Source organism: Cyprinodon tularosa, unplaced genomic scaffold (assembly GCF_016077235.1).
Source record: "Cyprinodon tularosa strain WSP-4 unplaced genomic scaffold, ASM1607723v1 ctg42, whole genome shotgun sequence".
Classification (NCBI taxonomy): domain Eukaryota; kingdom Metazoa; phylum Chordata; class Actinopteri; order Cyprinodontiformes; family Cyprinodontidae; genus Cyprinodon; species Cyprinodon tularosa.
The window spans coordinates 3,120,412-3,143,060 of NW_024039141.1; the positions used below are offsets into that span (position 1 = coordinate 3,120,412).

The 22,649-nt window shown below is 37.4% G+C and overlaps 1 protein-coding gene across 3 annotated transcripts in view; it reads right to left on the reverse strand.

The window, feature by feature from the left end:
• The window catches only part of nlgn3a (neuroligin 3a), a 277,721-nt gene that overhangs the window by 149,505 nt on the left and 105,567 nt on the right, over positions 1-22,649 (reverse strand). For all 3 annotated transcript variants that reach the window (XM_038299165.1, XM_038299167.1, XM_038299166.1), the window contains one exon: positions 12,358-12,507. In XM_038299165.1, coding sequence (XP_038155093.1) covers positions 12,358-12,507 — 150 coding nt within the window. The remainder of the gene's footprint in view (positions 1-12,357; positions 12,508-22,649) is intronic.

Here is a 22,649-nt window from a genome sequence, read left to right on the forward strand (position 1 = left end):
CTTTGAAAGCACCTCTAGTCTTCTCTCTGCTAAATACAGCTTACTATGAGTAATAAAACAAACATACAAGGAATCCAAAAAGGGAATAGATGTCATCACAACTAACATATGTCATATAACCATGCTACAATACTTCTCACTAAAGTGAAGTCTGTTTTACAAAGCTCTATCAATTTGCTGTTCGAATGTAACTTGATAAGTGAAATAAGTGTGAGCTACGGAAATTAGCAAGACCGTGAATGCATTAAGCTGGGCAAACTTTAGGTTTGAAACTCGGATTCTGAAAATCAAAAAAATTATGTGTTATTGGCTCTCTTTTGTTGAACGTAGGTTTGTTGTCGACAAATGTTTAAAGCAGCAAACTGCTAGAACCCACTAATGCTAAAGGTAAAGAAAGATTTTAGTGAGAGATCAGGCTTAAACTGTTGGGATCTGGAGAAGTTCCACCTTTCTCCAGCAGAGTTCGCCGTGGATCCTCCTGAGCTTAGCCTTCGACACACCTGAGGCGCATCTCATCATCAGAGGATCCTGCAGTATATAACCGGCCTTCAGACCTTGCCTCAACGCCGCAGTGTTTATCCAGTATGGTTAGCACCTGAGCCTAGCATCTTCTGAGTACCTTCGTTACTTCTGTTCCCTGGTTGGATTCTAATCCCTCTTTGTCTCTGCTTACAGGAATCCAGTTTCCCTTGTAAGCTCTGGATGAGCTTAACCTGCCGAGCCTGCCCTCTGAGCCAAACCTGAAGACTCTTCTCTGGATTCTCATGCTGCTCTGGACTAAGAGCTGCAAACCCAAAGTCAAGGTCTGCCCTCACGTTAGAAGCAAGACGCTGAAGCGGTTACTGAACTCTGCTGAACTAAACAGTCTCTGGACCCAACAGTTCCTCTCTCAAAGCCAAACCCGAACTTCTCAAGGTATAAATCAGAAACTCTCAAACTCATCTGCTCCAAAGCTAACTGAACTGTCATCCTCACAGACTCCAGTGAACCTGCCCCCAGGCCTGAACCAGTTCCTGCGTTTAATCCATGTGCTTGTGCTCAATAAAACTTGTTAAACTTTTCATCTGCTTCCGTGGTGTTCTGCATACTGGGCTTTTCTGAGACCCATCATGACATAAACTAGATCAATCAACACTGAACTACTAGTTCCCATATTGAAAATTTCTGACTCTAGATTCTTCATAATACTGTTTGTTATATTTTTTTTAGATTAGATTAGATTCAACTTTATTGTCATTGCACAGGTACAGGTACAAGGCAACGAAATGCAGTTTAGGTCTAACCAGAAGTGCAATAGCAGCAAGTGCAGGATAAATAATTGGTTCCATAAATACAGGACATGGGTTTCTACTGAATGAGTATAGAGATGAATACTATTATAAATAATGAATATAATATATAGAACACTAGTGTTATGAACTAAATGTACAGATGGATATGTACCGAATATAATATGCAGGTGGATATTAATATAAAAAGGGTTTTTACAGTTATGTACAATAGCATATATACAGATGGGTTTTACTATAAAATGAATAAATAAAGTTTGGGAAACTATGTGAAAAAAGGGATTTTTTAAATACCTAAAAGCGTTAAATTTTACCTTTTTCATATTAAGCCATCTCTTCTTTTGAAGCTGGATGAATCGTCACATTTGAAAATTCATGCAGAAGTACCATACCGAGCAAAAAAGAATCACATTTAGGAAAAAGGAAAACAAAAACCCTAATAATTTCACAGACGTAGATGCATTCAAATTATGCTAGCGGGAATCAGGGTTAAAATAGCTAATAAGATAAATCTTACTGTAAAATAACTGTAAACAATACTGTTTTAGCTCCCATTTTAAAGAAGCCAACTGGGTCTCTATATTACATTTATATCAAGCTCCCTGGTGGGGGAGCATAAACACTAATGCTGCCTCCTGTTGTACACAAAAAGCCTGCAGCCAAGATTCAAATAGCAATCAAACTGAATGGCAACCCAGTCATCTAGGAGAGTAGTGCTCCAGTCCATTACTCTTACAATGAAATTATAAAATTTCCAGTTTAAACACAATTTTTTACTCATAAAATATCAAGTTACTGCAAGTTACTGTAGGTCTCAGTGTAAATAATGGGAACAATTTTAGAACTAAATATCTGCTTGGATTTGATAGAATGTCCTCGTTCATGACTAAAAAACAATAAACATCTGATCCTATAACTTGTGGTATTAATTTCCATAAAACAAAATGGATATATACTAAATATCAGGGACTGTAACTCTAGACACATTTAATGCAAAATTACGGTGTATAATCTTAAAGACATATCATGGGTGACAAACTTCACACCTCACATACTATTTTTTATTTTGTCTAACTTAACTGTCTAAACAAATAGTACATAAAAGCTGTAGTGTACACCAAAACAAAAAGGATAAATCTGAGGTATCAGTATATTTATATAAGGAAAACAAAAATAACTGAAGACCAACATTATCGAAAATGTAAATATTTAGAGGTACTTTGTGTGAAATCATCATGAAAAATGGAAGACGATGCATTCTGCTTTAAAAAACGTGTCTCGCTGTAAATGTTCCTTTATTTTCCAAAGCTGTGACCCACTAAGCACGTTTCTTTTTTATGCGTAATCAACACTTTGCTTGTGTTTTATGCAACTGACAAAAATATCTTCATGGGGATGGTGAAAAGCCAAGCAGTGAGAAACAATTGGCCCCGTCTTGAAGAGCAAGACGTTTTGTAATGTGTCTTGCGAGAACAGCTAAGAGTTAATTTCCTGGCTGGGATTTGTGGGAGAGAAGCATCAACAAGCTGCCGCAGACTAGAGCATGAAAGCCGTTCTTCAATCCTTCAGTCCCCGACATTAATAGGATGAATAAATGTTTTGTACACTTCTTAATTTGGATGAATTTATCCAAAAGGCAATGAAAAAGGTAAATATCCATCTTAGCTTCGCTACTGATGGTAGAGGATGGTCTTAAGTCTTTGCAGATATGTAGAAAAATGCGTCAATTTCAGGCGTCTGAAATCCTTAATAAGACAAATCAATTATAACAGATACACAGCATTTTACTACAATCAATGACATAACAATACTTGAAAAGAATAAGCTGAATAAAGTAAAATTAAGAGACATCTTTACGTCAAAAATCAATAGAGAATAGCACATATCAATCTAAAAATGCATAAAAAAAATCTAAATAAGAAATCTTAAAGGCTCTAGCTAGATTTTTTTTGAAAAGCTTTAAAACATTTGTCAGATATGGTGAGTCACCTGCAGAACAAGTTGTGATAAGTCTCCTGTTTGTTCTGCAAGTTATTGTCAGTGAAGTGCTCCTAATAAAAAAAAAAAGACTATGAGCACATATCACTGATGACATCACATGAGACTTAAGTGCACTTTGAGAAATGGAAATGTCTTGAGAGCTCTACAAAACGAAATTTACACTATGTGTATACAAAATTCAACTTATCAATGCTCATTTTCCACGGTGTTTGGATTTTTCTGTGTATCTGTTTTTCTTCCTGTGTTTTATTAAAACTCCTTCAAATGATAATTACTGAATTATCGACATCTAAAGTACAGCATTTTATCCTTATGTGAAAAAAAGGAAAAACAGAAGAGACTTGAGGAAAAAAGAAATGGGCAAAAACAATTCAAACGTGGCTAGATATCAGGATGTTTACAGCAGGATTTCTGCATCACCTGCTACCTCCTCCTAAAACGGCACATATGCAATAAACTGATGAGTGCAGCCTGCTAGTCGAACCCAGAGTTAAGCACTTCCAGTTTTGCTTACATCATTACTATAATTCAATTCGGCACCATGAGGGAAAAGTAATCATCACAGAGTTTCCTTCAGCTTTAGAAACTTTGATCTCACATCTAGTTGCAACTAGCTAAATATTTCTCCCAGGAAGCTTAATGTGACAGTTATATTAACACACTGATGCTGTAATGATATTTGTGATTATCACTGCGATTATGGTGTATTCACAATACATCACATGACTCCACTCACAGGCAAATTATATGCTTCAAAATCTATATGACAATTAGTTAAAAGTCACTTGTTTACCGTAGCCTTGACTGATTTTAGCTGATTAGCTGGATTTTAGTGCTGTTTATGACACACAGCAATCAATTGTTTTTAGTTAGGTTTGCAAATATTTTGTGTTTTGTTAAATACTACAAAGGAAATCTATATCTCATTGATTTCCTATCCAATAGTGTATGACCATTTGTTGAAAGAGTGACATGCCTACCCGGCGTCCATTAATTTTACTGCAGTGAAAAATCAAACATACTATTTAAATCATCAATGAGGCTGCAAAAAGTAGAGCCAATGCCTCTGTAGTTCAGGCAGGAATATTTTACAGTGGTGTTAAAGGAACAGCCAGCAGAGTACGGTGCAGGGGTCAGGAGGCCAGAAGCACACTGAACGCTGCTCAACTCTCAAAGGAGCTACGCAGTCATTTGCTAGCCACTGACAACTCCACAAACTTGGGAGGTTGGCTCCTTTTTCTTTCACATTATTGTTCACAATCAGCAGCAAATATCCTCCGCTCCCCAAATCCCTGTCTGAATTACTGACAGCCACAATTGTAAAGAGAGGAATGTAACACACAGAAGGAAGAATCCCACAAACCAACCTGCACTGCTCCTTTAGCATTAGGGTTGATGCGTTTGCTGTTTTACCCACACAGCAGGTTATTTAGATTTGATCTATAAGCTATTCTTTGGAGGGACTGAATAACTTTGAGTGCACTGAGGTGCCAATCCACAGTGTGGATAGCCTGACCATAAAATGGCTGCGATCAGCCAGATATGGCAGATAAAAATCAAAGGTCATAAAATAATCCCCATTAGAGGTGGAACTCTTCACAACTCCACCTTGTACTGGACCTTTCTTCTTTTCCTAGTGCCTTGAAGAGTCTCACCTTGGCTTTTGGCAAGTCAGGCTGCCTTTGTTAATTTCTAATGCATTTGGAAACTAGTAATTAAGCACCCACACCTCCAACCTCCCACATACTCACTCACACCGCCACCGACAAGTTTTTAAGCCCCCACATGGACTGAAAAATTGACATGCTCTGGAGAATCAGTGAGTAATTATATTTGTAAAGAGCAGTGATACAAGATACTCCCCCCTGACTGGGACTCATTACACATCATTAGAAGAGAGAAGCAATGAGGCTCGTGCACGTGCATCCTGTGCATGCCGCTATACTCACAGCGTCTTTTTCTATTTTCTTTCACTCACTTACGCAAGCACACACACAAACTCATATCCACAGATATAAACACACACAGATCAATGAGTAGAAATCCAAACATTGCTTGTCTTTGGTAAACAAACCCTCCACCTCGGGGCCCTGACCCAAGTGCAGTTAAACAAGTAGTAAGAGGACACTCTGAATGGTTTAAAACCCTACACTCGATAATTCATCTGGTGATAATCATTCTGCAGTGGGTCAATAACTAATTAAAGATGAAATCTGAAATTAATTTTCATTCATCTTAGCAGGTTGAAATCTGAAAGTTTGCAAATGGGACTGCAGGAAAATTGTGCTTCATCCTTTGAAGCTATAATTACCATTACAGCAGCATAGAGCTAAGAGCTGCAAGAGGGAGGGGCTGATGGAGCTGCAATAGAAATGTAAAAAATCTCCACTGTAATTGGAACATGAAAATAAAACAGATCAGATTCCCTGGAAATAATCTCATGCCTTTCTTCACAATGCATCTAAGAATTTCACCCTAATTTTTCTTTTTTTCCAGTTATGTTTATTTTGCACATCAGATACCATATGGCTCTTATGAATTCTCCTTCCAAAATAGATTTATATCTCATTCTAAAACCATACTTCATACCACATTGAGTACTAATTTTGTTATTTTACAGCTTTTCAGTGAAAAGCAGAGTAAATGTAAAACTTGAACATCAGCACAAATGTTTGTACAAATATATAGTGCATTGCAAAAGTATTTACTCCCAATTAAATAAATGCACATCCAGGAGGACCATGTCTTGCAAGTCAATGACTCGATGCAATCAACTTTTTTTTCTTGACAGAAACTTTTAACCAGTCTGACTGTAGTGTCTTGAGATTACATGTGTTGTGATTGGGACAATACTGTATAGATGGAATTGGACTGAATTTCGGCCTGTTTTTCAGTGTAGTCCTGTTTCTCTGACTGTGACTGGCTGGATGTGCTCTCTTCATTCTCTGACATGGATGCTGGCTCGTAGCTCGTCTGGCTGGCTGTGTGTTTCCTGGATGGGGCCGCCTTTCACAGTTGCTTTTTGTATCTCTGCTTCTGTCTCCTTGAACCCCAGTTGGCCTCGGCAGATGGCCGCTCACACTGAGCCTGGTTCTGCTGGAGGTTTCTCCCTGTTAAAAGGGAGTTTTTCCTCTCCACTTTCACTACAAGCATGCTTAGTGTGAGGGATTGCTGAAGAGTCAATGAGTTGATGCAATCAACTGGTTTTCCTTAGATAAAACTTTGAATCAGTTTGACAGTATGATCTGGTGAATTGTAAAGTGCCTTGAGTTGATATGTGTTGTGAATTGGCGCTATATAAATAAATTGAATTGAAATCAAATGAAATCATATACATTAATAAATAAATGACAATTCTATATGTATTAATTACCCCATAAGTATATTTTCCATGCAACCACCTTCAAACCTAAGTTGTTTAGGGCCATATCAAGAGGCCTTAACTTACTTAAAAAAAAAGATGAAATTGTCCAGAGAGCTGTTCCAAACAAAATTTTGTTTTGTCTTTTTGTTTTACACTTTTACACTAAAGTTGTTGTAGTGATGAAATATGAGCCTTCTTGAAAAACAACAACCAGTTTCCCTATCCTTATGCAAAAAAACCCAAATGTTGCAACAGTATGATGCTGTTGCCAACAGATCCATTGAGATAGGAGAGTGGTGTCATTGATGGAACAAACCAATTAGGTAGCTAGGGCGTCAAATAGTTTGGTGGAAATCCTTGGGAGACACTCAAAATACAGGCATATCGGTGACAGACCTGATAATTTTGGTAATTATCTCATTATTAACTGGTAATTATCTCATTTGTAATTATTTTAGCATAATCTTGGCATTAAAAGCCTGTAAATTATACTAAAACGGGTGAAATTTAAGTGGAAAATACAATAATTTACAATGATGAGTGAGCCAATGAACAGAAGATGTAAACTTTAATTTCTTTGAACCACTTACCTTTCCAAAACACAGCACTATAGATGTATCAATGCATGACTGCCATGCTCTTCTAATGTCTATAGCAATGCTAGCGTGAGCGGCTAACTTCCCTCGAGCTATTAAAGCTCCATGCGTCGCCATTACTCTTTTAAAGGCCGCCCATTATCCTCAATGGAGTTGTCAGAACACTCTTATCGCCATTGCTCTGGTTGCCACCTTATATGTAACCATGGTAACGGCCTATTCAAGGTATTTAATTTTGTTCTTACTTGACAGGAAAACTGCTCCAACAAGCTTGTAGCAATCCATAAAAACAAAAAGAGACAATAACCCTATTCACCACTGTTTGAATTAGTTTAATTCCGATAAAATTCTTTTAATCTCATGTTAAAACTCTTCAACAAGCTTGTTGGGGAGGGTCTATCTAATATATTTAGATCTATTGTTTCTGCAAGTTGTATTAAATATTTATTGTGTTGTTTGGATTTCAAAGGTGTTTGCTGCATTATTAATGAGGCAACCAGATTGCAAGGGGGTGATGTGAGAGCTATATTAATGTCAGAACATGTAGTTAAAGACGTCTCATTTGTTTCGCCCTAAACTCGTCATCATACCCTAATCTCCTTGCCTCCATTGTTTCCTCCTCTCTTTAGGTCACCTAATTAAATAGATTTTCATTTTGTTATATTTATTTGTTTATGGATTTAGCCTTTTTCTTAGTCAAATCAATTTATCTGTGTATGATCTACTGACATGTAATAAAATGAAGTAAAGCTTAGGGATTTACATTAATCTAGATAACAGATGACCTGATATTATGCGTGCCACCAAAACAAACACTAAAGATTACCTCATTCTCTTCAGTCTAGATTATTTCTTAAAATGCAGGCAAACGTATGAATACATAAAACTGAAAACATCCCAGTTTCTCATGCTCTTGCAGTTTATGAGTGAATATCTTCACACAGCTTAGTGGTAATTGGCCCATCATGATCTTATTTCTCTCTGGTCTCAGTTTTATTTGGCTTATATGAGCATGCCTGTAATAAAGCTTTAATGCTTTACCACTGGGAGATTATCTGACCATAGTACAGCAATGGACATTATCACTCAACTACATGCATCACTTATTCTTCACTCATTGGTCAGAATAGCGGCCGGGGAGCTTGCCATGAGAGCTGCTCTGTAAACTGTATTTGTGTCTGCGAACGTGTGTTTGTGTGCACTTGTGTGCGTCCAAAGTGTGTGTGTGCTTGGCTTGTTCGTGTTTCGTCTCACTGCCTGTGTCTGTAGAGCGTTAGATGATGTGGGACTTAGCGTGTGTGCTTGTGCGGCCCCATTGCTAGAATTTGTATGTGGTGTTTGTCGGCAGGCTTGTAGAATGACATTTGGTGAAACGTGGCGGCGGGAGAGGAAACATCTGACTCATAATTGAAGTGCCATGAAAGAAATATGGTCATGAATCTGTATTAGGCTTATGTGCTCAGCTTTAAAGCAGTGGAAGGAGCAGGAGGCAGCGTGCTCAGCCTGACTACCTTCCCACCCTGAAGGCTGATTACAACGCTCAAAAGGATACTCCACAAAAATGACAGAGGAAAACACAGCATATTCAAGGCGAGAAGTCCTGATGACAAAATCGATAGGCCGTAGCGCTCTCATCTCTATCAAAAAGGGAGTCTCAGGATGAATGTAGCTGTGCTTTTGCGATTCACCCAAAGCAATCATCTCAATGTCCTGGAGGATAACGCAGCACTCTTCAGTCACCCTCTTGCGGCTCACATGTAGAGCTATTTGTGCTGAAAGCTAAAGAAGGCTGCCCTTTAAACAGTAAAGGTAGAGGTTTTCCTTATCTCTGTCTGTCATCAGCAAATCATTTTATATTACAGATAAAACATAGTCTGCATCAGTTATGTAACTGTTTAACAATCGGTTGCAACTGCATCTTTAAAATCTGCAAGAACTGTCCCACTAATAAATGCTTTAAATATTTTTTGTGCTAAGGTCTCCTTTATCTAACTTTTTAAACATACATGAACACAATGAGATGCACTGCCCTCATGCCATTTAATATGATCAACCTGGGTTCTGTTTCATATTTTAAGAGTCTATATGAAATCAAACTTTTATAGAAGATGGTACACATATGTTGCTCAGCCATATGAATAATACAGTGCATACAGTAGGATTCCTAAAAATTTTGTTTTCACAATCCCTGTGCTGCTTGCTTCGTTTTTACTGTTGTAAAGAACAATTTTAGATAATTTTTGGTTTCTAGACAAAGTTAGATTAACATTGTTTTACTATATAATTAATACTGCTTGGAAAAGTTTACTATTATATGAAAATAAATTCACTTTTTTGTGGTCAAGCAAATAGAGAGGGTTAAAATAAGTTTATAAATTATTTTATTAGCACTGCTTTTGCTAAAGATAACTTTGAAAATATGTGCAAAATATGTAGCATGTTAATTACAGCTTAATTATAAATGTATTACTGTTTTTTGTCTGCACTTTCTCATCTGCATCTAAATGAGTCTAGTATTTTATACGAAGTTTCTTCACAGCATCAAGACTGGATCCAGTGTAAGGCAATTTTATGGCAATAGCCTAAATGTAATAAATGCTAAGGTAAAGTCTTTATCAGGTTTTTCCTTTATCTGTTGGTGTCACCATTGGAAGAGTGATGTAGGCCGTAGGAAGGGTCCCAGCCAATCAAATAGGCCAAAAAATAAAAAAATAATGGATACCCATACCTATAGCTAAATTACCTAAAAGGCTTATTTGGGAGTGTGGGAGGATCTGAAAGAAACCACATTGAATTAACTCATACAAAAGAGGAACATGCCAACTCAATGCAGAAAGGCAAGGATCAGAATTCAAATCAGTGACCCTCCAGTTGTACATCAAGTCTAGGTTTTCACTGCTTGTTATTGTTCATGCTTTTATTTCAAAAAGAAAGGAAAGAATATCTATTCAAAGTCACAAAATACAGGTTCAGATAAGGTCTAGATTCCAAATGTGAAATGTCTCTTTATTCATTCATGTATGAGTGTGTAGTTATTTTCTGTCAGCTGATTATACAAAAACCTTAGTTTAGATGAAAGGCAAATAGAGGGAAATATGATTTTTCTTTTTATACACATCTTAGTGGTTGAGAAATTCTGATTTGTCTTTCAACCTAACACACTTTCATAACCCGACTTAGTGAAAAACAAATAAAGGTGATAAAAAGAGTGAAAACATACTCATACTTTTAGGACTTGTAGGAAGAGTTAGTAAATGAAATTTACCATGTAGATGCCTTGTTAAAATGGGTTACATAAAGAATAATAAAAAAAAAAAAAAATACAGATTAAATGATCCCCAGTGGTTCAGTTAACATGGTATGAGTTAAAGAAATGGGGGATATACTGTACACTGTATTGCTTTTCCTTATTAAATGTAATGAGGCGGATCTATGTGCACATAGGAGCAAAGCTGGGATAGTTTCTAGGATTTCTTGGTAAAGAGAAAGATGAGCAGTGCCTGGTATATTACTGCCTGTTTCTTGTGACCTGATTTCAAAAGAAAAATATTTAAAAAATTAACCTGGACACAACATTTTGCAATACACAAACTGAATCAGTTTATCATTTTTAGATGCTTTTTGTCTCACAGGGTTATGGTTTATTTAAGTTTATCTACATTTTGGATTAAAAAAACAATCAATTTTGAGGGTTTGAGGAAAATATCTTAACAGCTAAGATGTTTTTATATCAGTGGATACATCTGACTAAAGGAGCGTCTTTTCTTTTTTTAAGTATTTGTTTCACACAGGACGATTCTAGAGGGAGGACCCACCTCTTCCACCAACTATCTGTTAAAGGTATTTGCCTCTCTGTGCAAAACAACTAATTGCAAATATGAGGTTTGTCTTTTACCTGATCCGCATGTTAAAAAATATATATTTTCTAAATTAAAGTTGTTTAAAGAGAAGATCTAAAAAGTAAAAAAAAAAAAGCCACTGGACTCTGCTTTCCAAGTTTGAAGATGTTTTGCTTCCCATCTAGGAGGTTCTTTTCAATTCAATTTAATTGGCCTATTTCATACTAGCTATTAGCTTGTACCAATGCATATCCAGGTGACATTATTAAGGTTTTCTCCTGCAAGTAAATAATAACTGTTTATAATTTTTCAGCAGAAACCTAACTTAATCCCAATCCGTCATATTAAAACGATGGTCTAATGAATCATTGTAAATGTTCTGTACTTTATGGCCCCATTTGTAACTAGTTATGGCAGAGTAGCTAGGAAATATCAGGGCAACACAGCAGTGTTGACTAACAAATTCATCTTTTGGTGTTTATACAAGATTTCTTATTTATTTCTAAAAGGATAAAGTGGCACCAGGGACACTTTATATAACAGCCAGCAACAAATTAGGTGAAATGTGAGGCAATATTTAAAGAAGGAAACAGTACAGAGTTTTTTTTTTTTTTTTTCAAATGTTTTTTCTATAACCACTTTAAATGTAAAAAATATGCAAGGTTTGAGATCAATTTTGATCAAAAGATGAATGAAAATTGTCAGAGAGCTTTGGTAGGGCTCTAACAAACTCCATTTTGTGTGGTTTTAGCTGTTTCCATGGAGCTCTCATCACTCTATTTCGCTGTGTTTTTTTTTTCCCTCACTGCCCTCCTCAAACCACACAAACACACTAGTGTCTGAAAGGGGATTTATCTGCGTGAGTTCGTCTGCAACCAACCACAACTCAGGAAGATCCTCTTTCAACACTAACAATCCTGTTTCCTCTCCTCTCTCTCTTCTACATCACACCCATCTCATCACTTCTCAACCTCATTACAATAATTTCTTAATTTATTCCAAATCCCAGCCACAACAACAAACCCACACTCAGTCGACTCAATTACTGCAACTTGATCCATAACCAGACTGTATTCAAGCACCACATCAAGAAGAGGCATAAAGGACGGTTCATATTTTACAGTTGTCTGTGTTTTTCATTAGGCCTCATTAAGTGTGTGTGAGGCAATCAGTAGTGCTCATTACACTGAGGTGCCCTATAAAGATGCCCCAGAAAAATCTCCTTGAAGGACATGGTAAAAAAAAAAAAAAAAAAAAAGGATGCTTACCGAGGACGCCGACTCGATAGTTGAGAGTGATAACGATGACGTTTCCATAGCTGGCCAAGACGCTCCCGTCGATCATGTTTCCCGTCCCTTCCATGTAGGACCCTCCGTGGATGTAGATCATCACAGGCTTGGCCCCGGTATCTCGGATGTCTGCAAGAGTGCCATCATTAACATATTCACATTGTCGTCCATCCGCTGCGGTTAAAGGGTCAAGTCAGTTTCAGATACACATGGTGACCATAAACAAACAAACTGACAACCCCTCCCAGATACCAGCTCTAATCATACAGTCCAGCCTGCTGGCCTGCTAATGGAAATTGATGCAATATTCTTCTATTGGATCTTCTCTAAGAAAGACTTAAGTCCACTTGAATTCAAACCTGCTGCTTTATGTATTTACACCTAAATAGCATCTCATAGAAGTAGGAACACAGCTCCAATTTATGCATATATTTCATTATATCTTTTGATAGAAAACAAGTGAAGATCTTGCTTCTCTTGGACATATAGTAATGTAAAGTGGTCAGGATACAGCTGTATGAGACTATAACTTATTGCAGTATGCTAGCAGCCTCAAAAGACTCCCAGCCGTCTTGTTGACTGCAGGCAAGACACACTTGTCTTTGTACTCATCACCTGATTTCCTGTCACACACTCAACTGAATCAAGACAAGTTTTCCTCCTGACAATATAAAACATGGTTGCGTTCATCCATGTCCTTAGTCTGCTTGTCTTTATCAAATTGTTTGTGTTCTCTTATCATAATTTTCATCATTTCAAGAAGAGGCTTCCTTCTGGGATGACAGCCATGCAGACCAGTTACAGACTAATGCTTTGTTTGGCACAAAATCTGTTCACCCCTTCAACCTCTGTAGCAATTCTGGAGGCACTCATGCATTTATTTTCCCAACACAACCTCTGGATATGGGGCTGAGCGCATGCATTGAACATATTTGGCTGGCAAGGCCTTTTCTGACTGGAACCTGCCTTTTTAAACAATAGTATGGTCTTGGTCACCATGCTGCAGCTCGGTTTCAGGTTTTGGGACAATCTTGCTATAACCTACCTACTTTATATAGAGCAGCACTGATTTTTTTTGGATCCACAGAAAGTTTTAACCATTTCCAGCAGGGAGTTAAAATGGTTAATTGGAGACATTTAAATTTTACTTTTACTATTTTCAAAACATTAAAGGCTGAGTTTTTAAATAAATGTATACTGTTTTACATACAAACTGCATACTGATTGCCTTCCAAAAAGCATCAGAGAGAGGTGTACTCACTTTTGTGAGATAATATATATATATATATATAATTTTAGTGCTTTGCAAAATATTCAAAGAACAATTTCTTGGGCAGATGATGCTGTAATACCCTAAAGAGTTGATAAACCTAGAGTAACAGCATCATGCCTTAGATATGCTTTAGTTTACTGGGTATAAGAATAGAGGTCAGGGTTGATGGGAAGATTAGAACCACTAGATTTAGGGTGATCTTGGGAGAAAACCTCCCAAAAGCACCAGAACATTTTAGAAAGTTTATCTTCAAGCAGCATAATAATCCATGAAATAAAGGGAGAGCTGTAGTAGAAGATTTCCATGTTTTAGAACGGCTCACCCATAGACAAGACCTAAATCCAAAGGAGAAACTGTGGTAAGACTTGAACAATTATGCTGTTTAACAAGGTTCATATGATTTTACACAGCTTACGGTATCCTGCTAAATAAAATAGGGAATAATTTCACTGTATGTGCAAAGCTGGTTGAGACATAAGGAAACAGCCATGCAGCTTTAATTGCAGCAACATACAGACTCAAGGCACAACATTTAAATGCAGGCCACACCTCTGGTATATAAATATATATTTGTTTTAGAAATTTTGTGGTAAGGTCTAAGGGTAATTCTTTTGCAAATCATTGCATATCTACAAACCAAGTTGTATTCAGATGCAGGTTAACTTCCAGGAACTGGGGCACTATTTAAGCATAAACATGCAGAAATCCATTAAGGGAAATAAAGAGATAGGTACTAAGACACATCTCCTAAGCATGCAGAAGGCTAATCTGGCCTGACAGTAATAGGGGGAAAATGCTCTAGCTAATTACACAATGCTATCTTGTGTCTCCTTTTTTTTACACAGGCCTATCGTGCAGTAGCAAATTGTTTGCACGGTTCCAGTCCTGCAGTCCCCGTAAGCTATGTTTTCTGCTTCTGTTTTTGGTAAAACGTTGTTTATTTTTCTCCCTAAGCAGGGGTTTTGATACCCAGCTGGGGTGACACTCCAGCCAGATACAGCACGTCCAGAGGTAGAGAAAAGGAAAGAGAAAAAAAAAGTCTCTGTCTGAGGAATAGACTTGAATAACTGACTCTCTAACTGGACCTGAGAGACAAGACAAGAAACTCTCTTATTTTCACTCCTTCTTCCCTCAGCGTTTCTCTATAGCTTCTTGCCTCAACCCACCACCCCCTTCTACCCCTTCCACCCTCCCACTTTGTATCACTTTCACTCACAGTCTCTCCCTTGTCTCTCACTGTTCCTCCCCTGCCTTTCCTCCATCTCTGTCCAACACCCTCTCCTTTTTTTTGCAGTAGTGAGAATGAGAAGGGGTAGGAGGGCAACGAGTGCTGAAGATGGAAGGAGAGTAGAATGAAACACATACAAAAATGGAGGAAATAAGGAAAACAACAGAAATATATAAAAAGACAAGAGGAATGAGTCAGATTTAAAAGGGGCGACGTTGTATCTGGTTGCTCTGGTTACAGAGAATCATCATCCTGAGCTATCTTGTTTGGAATAACCTGCATCAATCTCCAGGCACTCCTCGTGATCCTAGAACCCTCTGCCCTTTCTGCTAATCGCAGAGGACAACTGCAAAACTGTTTTATGTAGGGACACATTTTTTCTTTAACCCCCATTTCCGACCTAATCCGTGTTTTCTTTCCTCTTTATTTTACTATCCCCTCAGTTATTTGTGGTTCTGTTCGGTTTAAAAGCAAAGCAGTAACTTGTTTATGATGTGGACTTATTTATGGCTACCTTTATCTTGCTGGTATCTGAGAAGGCTACCCGGTGAAATGTGATTTAAAGCTGACACCTTTCTGGACACACTTATCTTAGACAAGAGGAAGAGAAGGAGAAGGAGGAGGGGTGGTGTGTGGTGAGAAAAAAGCATATACAGTCAGAGAGGGAAGAAAGAACTAAGAGGTGAGGTGAGCAGGGACAAGGGAGAAGCAGAACGATATTCTCCACAAGCTATTCAAACAAAAGGGCCACAGATACAAAGAAAATGGTGGAGAGGTAGAAAGAAAAGGGAACAGAAACAACAAAAAAAAAGAAACAGATTAGTCATGTCAATGTTATCAGTCACCTCTTTTGTTGTTTTACATTGGGTCTCCATTTGGGAGAAGCTTCCACTTATTCTAATCTATTTATTAAGTCAATCTGGCATGAGAAGTGTCACAGATATGATATAAATCTCTTCCTGACAGGGATCGTTTTTTTTTTTTAAGAGAATGATTACGATCTCAGCCAGACTGTTGCTTCAGAGAAAATAAAATAAAATGTTTTTCAGACACATCTGAGCAGCAACAACAAGTATTTTGTATTGACCAGTTATTTTTATTTTTTTTCTTGACTATTCTGGATGACCCAATCTGCTGAACAAGGTGACTAAGTTGTTTCCATCAGAAAGTGTCATGATTCACCATTTCCCTCGAAGGCAAACACATCATTACTACAACACATATTATTAGCATCAAGAATCAGCACCAAGCTTTGGCTGAAAAAAAGAAGAGATACATTCATTAATAGACAGAATTGTTTATATAACCTGGCTGGTTACCAGTATCATGGTTTCTCAGGGTTTAAAATGTTCATTCTGTTAAAGCAAAAATTTATATTTCACATCATTCTTTACTAATTTTATAGAGGTGACAGAGAAACTGCTGGAGTTACAGGAGTTTTCTTTGCCTTTTTGAAGGATTAGGCAAAGACGGCCACCCAAAGCTATTGTGCACTGCTAAGCAGCTGGTTAAAGAATTGAAGTGCATTTTTTCATTGATTACTGAGAAAAACAGGCTACTGCAATTAGGTAAAATCCACACACCATGGCTGTTACAATCAGACATGGGCACTAACTGTACAGGTACCTCTACTAACCAGTAAATATTGGCACAGAAAGTTAGTTAAAATAGCCCTTTGGCTCCATTTTTAGGATATGTTCTGTTTTTAAAAGAACAGCTTCTACTCATTTAATGGTGTCCTATCTAACTCTGAACAAAATAACTAACTTTGAGATTATTAACTCGAGATTAAGGACAGACAGACAGACAGATATGTTTCCTTAACTTTTCCAATTAACTCCAAAAGGCTACATTTGAATTGTCAAAGTTTGCCTCTATGTCAACATTATATCAACATGAAATCTTTAGATATCCATAACCACATTGGATAAAAAAATACGATTTGTGTGTGGAAAAGAGGTCCAAATGTATAAAAATATTTCTTGCAAAATATCCAAATGAGTAAGAACATTACCTTATCTGGTTAGAAATACAATCTGGAATCAAAATAGCTTTTTTTTGGCAAAAGAAATACACTATTGCAATAATTGTTTACAAGCCACTGATAGATCTTTAAAATGTTTATTCTAGATGTTTGTCATCTGTACAAACAAAGGGATAGGGAATTAAATCTTTATAATTGGGTGAATCAATACCTTAATTTTTTCAGGAAAAGTAGGAAGTGAAGCTTTTCTAATTTAATCTTAACAATCTAGATCCTGTTGTATAGAACCATGATACTGTTAAACCATAGGATTCCTACTCAAGGTTATATTACTCATGCCTTGAGTAGTCTTGGTCCATGCCTGTTGGTATGCTTCATTAAAGCACCATGCAAGGTTAAATCAAAATGTGAAATAAGGTAAATACATTCATGTTTTGACCAAATAAGATAAACAGACAAACAATAAAGACAGTGAATGATGAAAATGTAGAAATGTATTGTGCATCAAACAGTGCTCACGCAAATCAGTATTTGCTTATATTCTTTTAGTTGAGTAAGATCATGCAGCACCCACTACACATAGACATACATTCATTCCCTCCCAGCACTTATTCCATGAGCAGCAGATTATTGCACCACAGTAGAACAAATTTACTTAGTATTGCCCAGTGCATAAATAAATCAAAGGTTCTCTGCTTGGACAGCGGCGACAGTTAGACCTACAAATACATCACAGGGCATGAATTTTAGAAAAGGACTAAGGGGCACAACCTTTCAAAGGTGCCTCTGGACTGATTGAAGTGTCAGTGGGAGGCATAACTCAAACCGACGCCAAGCCTCTTAGTGTTGCTGCTGCAAGTGAAACCAGCCAGGAGGGCTCAGAGCACTCTTTCCTTCCTCTGCTATCTTATTTTCTCTCTCCACCTGTACCCCCCCACCTTTTTGCCCTTAGCCTTTTCTCAGCACTGAAAGCAGTCAGTCATATATATCTGACGCTGAAACCCCCAGAACTGGCCTTGACACTTCGGAGTGGGACAGGACAAAGCTGAGTGGAGATAACTGTCGCGGCATGCACTGTGTCAACGCTTGGGGAAACATGGTGGCTGTCAGCGGCTATCAATGAGGTCTGAGGTGGGAGGGAAAGGGCGACAACGTCCTGATGTGGTAAGACATGACATGTACCCTACTGTAGTGCTCTTGTTAGACCAGGCTCAATCACACATTTCTGACAAGTCTATTATAAGCAACATTTACATTTAAGAAAGGTCTAAGAAGGCTCTCACAAAGTAGATCGTAAAATTATACTTCATTATACAGAAGCTCGTTTTAGATAAATTCTTCTGATTTCTAGAATGGCTTTTGACATGGCTTTGTTTGAGCATACAGAAGACCTAATGATCTTTAATGAATTTAAAATTACCCTTAATGTATGTTTGGGAATGTTGCCTTGTTGCAAAAAACTGTTGCCCAAGTTTCAGCTGTGTAGCTGCTGATTTGAGATGACATGAATAAAATTAGAGATAGTTCTCCTTCATCCATCCTCCACTTTGTGCAATGCACCAGTACCTCTGGCATGATGCCAGAGCCTTCACCATGCTTGACTTTGTTTTCAGGTTCAGCCTCGCATTGACTCCTCCAACCCTAACTCTTGTCATTATGCTCTCACAGCTCAATCTTTTTCTCATCTACCCATTCTGTATAAAGCATTTAGCTTACCCATGAGGGCAACTTAAGATTTCAATTGAGATTAATTTAACTCCAGGGGCTTCTTTCTTGGTTGACATGTGTGCATGCTTGTTTTCGTAGCCCTGTCTTAGAAGTTCTTGCTGCTTGTTCTCAATATGTTATCAGAAAAAACCAATTTTCTGGCAGGGTGTCAGACAACTGTTATGCAATTGGTTCAGATTTGGATGGGCGTTGTTAAGTAGGACAAGCAGAGATGTTTTTGCCCTTTTATTTTGGGGTGAGGAATTTAACATAATGAATTGATTTGAGAACAGGATACCTGCTTTGAAGACAAAATATGAACATTTGTATGACAAGTCTTCTAAGTAATATAAAGTAGTTGTCCCTCACTACTCCTTTATCCATCAGAAAAATAACCCATCGGCCATTTTCCAAGTTTGACCTGGTGGATCCTGGGTTTTTGTTGAATATATTAACCATATTTCCAGAATATGATGACCTTTCTTTCTATGGAAGACATTTTGGATTGGATGGTTAAAAACCTGGACCAGTGTGGAAGTTTCAAAGAGACAGTGACCCAAACATACAGATGCCTGGCTCTGAGGTTAAGCAAGCTTTTGGGATGGTGTTCTTGAAACCTTAGCCTAATTAAAATAATAATCAATGGCCAGCCTTAAAAGCTAAACCCCACAAAAGTTCAATTCACTCAATAAACTCTACCGAGAGAACTAAAGTGTAAAAGAGTGCAAATGCATTGTGGTCTATTATCTACTCAGATGTATGGCAGTAAGATATATATGGCTATTATATGTAGTTCTCGAAGGAATTTTTTATCAAATTTATTGGGCTTTGCTCAATTATTAATGTATAATGTTGACTCTCTCTGGGTTATAAAGATCCCAAATAAATCCCAACATTTTCACCCATTACTTTTTTTTCAATAAAAAGTAAGATCAAGCTAAAAAAAATCTACCCATCACCTAACATTTCTACTAGAAAAATATAATAGCTGTTTGACAAACAACTTCGTAAACTTTTTATTTACAGATTCTAAGCTCAAGTTTTCTGTTGGTCCATAGTTTTAGTACTCTGTATTTAGACATAGTTTGTAAAGTAACGTTGAGTGTAACATTGAGTGAGCCTCATGTATCTGAAATCGAGCCCTTTTTACCGACCCACTTCCAATTTTTATGAATTTAACTCTGCTATGTAAAGCATTCAGGAACTACTGAACATCACCTTTACCTTGCTGAGCTTTAAGGGTAGCTTGCAAAGCGACTGGTAAAGTGAAATGGAAAATGCCTTTCAAGCTATTTGCAGGATATTTGTACAAACTCTGTTTTCTCTTCTCCCTTAATGGTATCAAGATTAGTTTTTTTATCTGATTCAGCTTGAATGTAAAAGTATTCACCCGGTGGTCGATTAGTTTCACAAACAGCTAGCTTTTTTTCTATCAGTCTGTAAAAGCTATTTCACTTTTTTCATTTTTTATTTTAAACAAACGTTTCATCTGCAAGGCAACAAAGGCACACGCATCTTAAACTAAAACCAAGACAACGCAACCAAACCGAAACCCTGTTTTACCACAAGCCAAGCCATGTTAAGACTGGTCTTGTCCTTTCCTACATCTTAGGCCTTTTAAGACGAATAAGGTGACGTTTTATTGAAGAGAAGTCTAAAAGCCTGACTCCTGCTGATCTACATTACACTCTGGCACTCTATTACTCTTTTGTAGAAAAGGTCTGTCGTTTCATGTTTTAGATCTGTAGAACTCAAAGGAAAGGACTGGCTTCTACAAACACTGAGTGGCAGACTGTGAAGTAATATCTTTTTATCCTTCAGTAAGAGTGACACTTTTTTGAACGATTATTCCTCAAAATGTCTCCAATAATAGCAAATAAACATTTCCTGCTGTAAAGCTCAAAAGTCAACTCATAGAACCTTAAAGGCAGAGAAGTTTAAAAGCAAGAATACCGGCAGAAGTGATCAATTTGGAAAAAGAAAACTACAGCCAGAGAATACTGCACGGAACTCTTTTCTCCAGACATTTTGGCAGCCCTGAGTGATGTCATATGTCACATTAGATTAACGAAAACCTAATCACCGGTTTGACCTTGCTATATGAAGAATAAAGTGACTGTTAGTGCATGCACCTTTACAAATAGTGACACAACTAGAGTTAACAGGAATAATGCACTTTGTGAGAATGTGACTTTTTGCTCCTTGGCTGCTGATCTTGGCTGCAGAGCAGGATGAGCATGTACATGAATAAGAAAAGCGAGAATGGAAAGATGTGGGCCAAGACTTTGTGAACTAAACTGAAGGGAAGAGACTGGAAAGCAATGCTGTTAGAAAAAGAACCCCACACCCCTTTGGCCTCAATCTGGATGAGAAGTTAAAGCAGTGGAGATGCTGTCATTTTAAAACATCCAAAGAACATGCATTTCATTACTGCCTTAATGATAAATAATGTTCTATATTTTGATGCAGGCAATGTTACTAAAAGATGCTTCATGTGGATTTTTTTTTGCCTTATTTAGTTGAAAAAAATAAAACAAAAAATAATTAAATAATGACTTTGGTTGTGTCTGAGAAAATACCTAATGTTGGCTTGCTCTCTGTCATTTTCTAACCAAGCAAAGCATCCCTGATAAATTTTGTTGCTGAAAACCAACAATATAGACTGTTATTTTTCAGTTTGTTTCGCAAATAAGTCTGGCTGTTACTTAACAATTCATCCTTTACATTAAAGACAGATCATATTGTCCACTTCTGGTCCCCGTCTGTCTGGAAGCTCTGTTCAGGCAGCTGTCTAATACTGCACAGAGAGCAACTAAAACAGGTAACTGAATTTTACAATTAAAGCAAAGCATTACATTTATTAGGCGGGAAGACTTTTCCTTATGGTATTCTGTCTGCGTGACCTGAATATACAATGAAATATAGTAAAATCTAAATAACAAAAAGTCACATCAAACTAGAGATTTGACATTTTGGCCTCCTGACTGCATAAGAAAGATAAAGTACATCTATTGAATTATAATTAGAAAAAAATAAAAATGGTGCATTTAAAGGGTTATTATGCCATAAAGTTTGCCTTTTGACCTAGTTAACCATTAGCCTCGTGAGACCATCCTGATCTCGCGAGCTTTCAAGATTTCACTCGCTAATCAGTCTGGAGACTCTCCGTTGAAGAAAATTTGGAGCCGTTCACCAAACAAACGTCCAATCAGCGTTGGCTTTGAGGCGGGTTGAGGTGTGACGCAACGAGAAGCGCGACAGTTCAGTCTAAAGAACATGGCGGCTTCAGCCGATGAAACTAGCTTTAGCGTGGCTATCGAGCAAGTTTTATCGGAATTACAGAGTATTTCTTCACTGAAAGAAGAGCAAAACACTGCTCTGGAGGCTTTTCTCAGAGGAAAAGATGTTTTTGCTCTTCTCCCGACTGGTTTAGGCAAGAGTTTGATCTATCAATTGGCTCCTCTTCGTCGTCGCTCTGTTGTCATATGCTTCGTTGATCTGATTGGTTTATTTGGCCCGTCTATCACCAACATAGGCCAATCAGCTAACCAGTATTTTCGCCCCTTCCCAAAATTACTTCAACAGAAGGTTTCCAGATGGATATGTGGAGCAAATCCATCTGGCGGAGTCAGGTTAGTTAACCATGTCTGATCCAGTCAATTTAGCCACTATTATACTATAAGAAACTTCTACAATATTTAAGAATTTATGAAATCTTACTTTTCTTTTAAAGATCAACCACCTCCCAACAAAGGGGATGTGACAAATAAATGAGACTAGAACTATGATTTTTTTTGCTAACAAATATATTAGAAATTACCTTTGACTTTTATAACTTGACGTTTCATGTTTTCATACACTTAATTTCTCTGTTTACTTAAAGCTGAAGTCTGTAAGTTTTTAAAAATCACTTTTTTGTCATATTGGCTAAAACTGTCCCTATGCCCAGACAGCAGTACATGTGATATGTAACCTGTGAAAAAAACTGCTTCAATTGGTCCCGCATACTGCCTGTATTGCAATCTGGAAAGAATAATTCGGGACGAGTCAAAACAACCAATCACAGCCAGAGGAGCGTC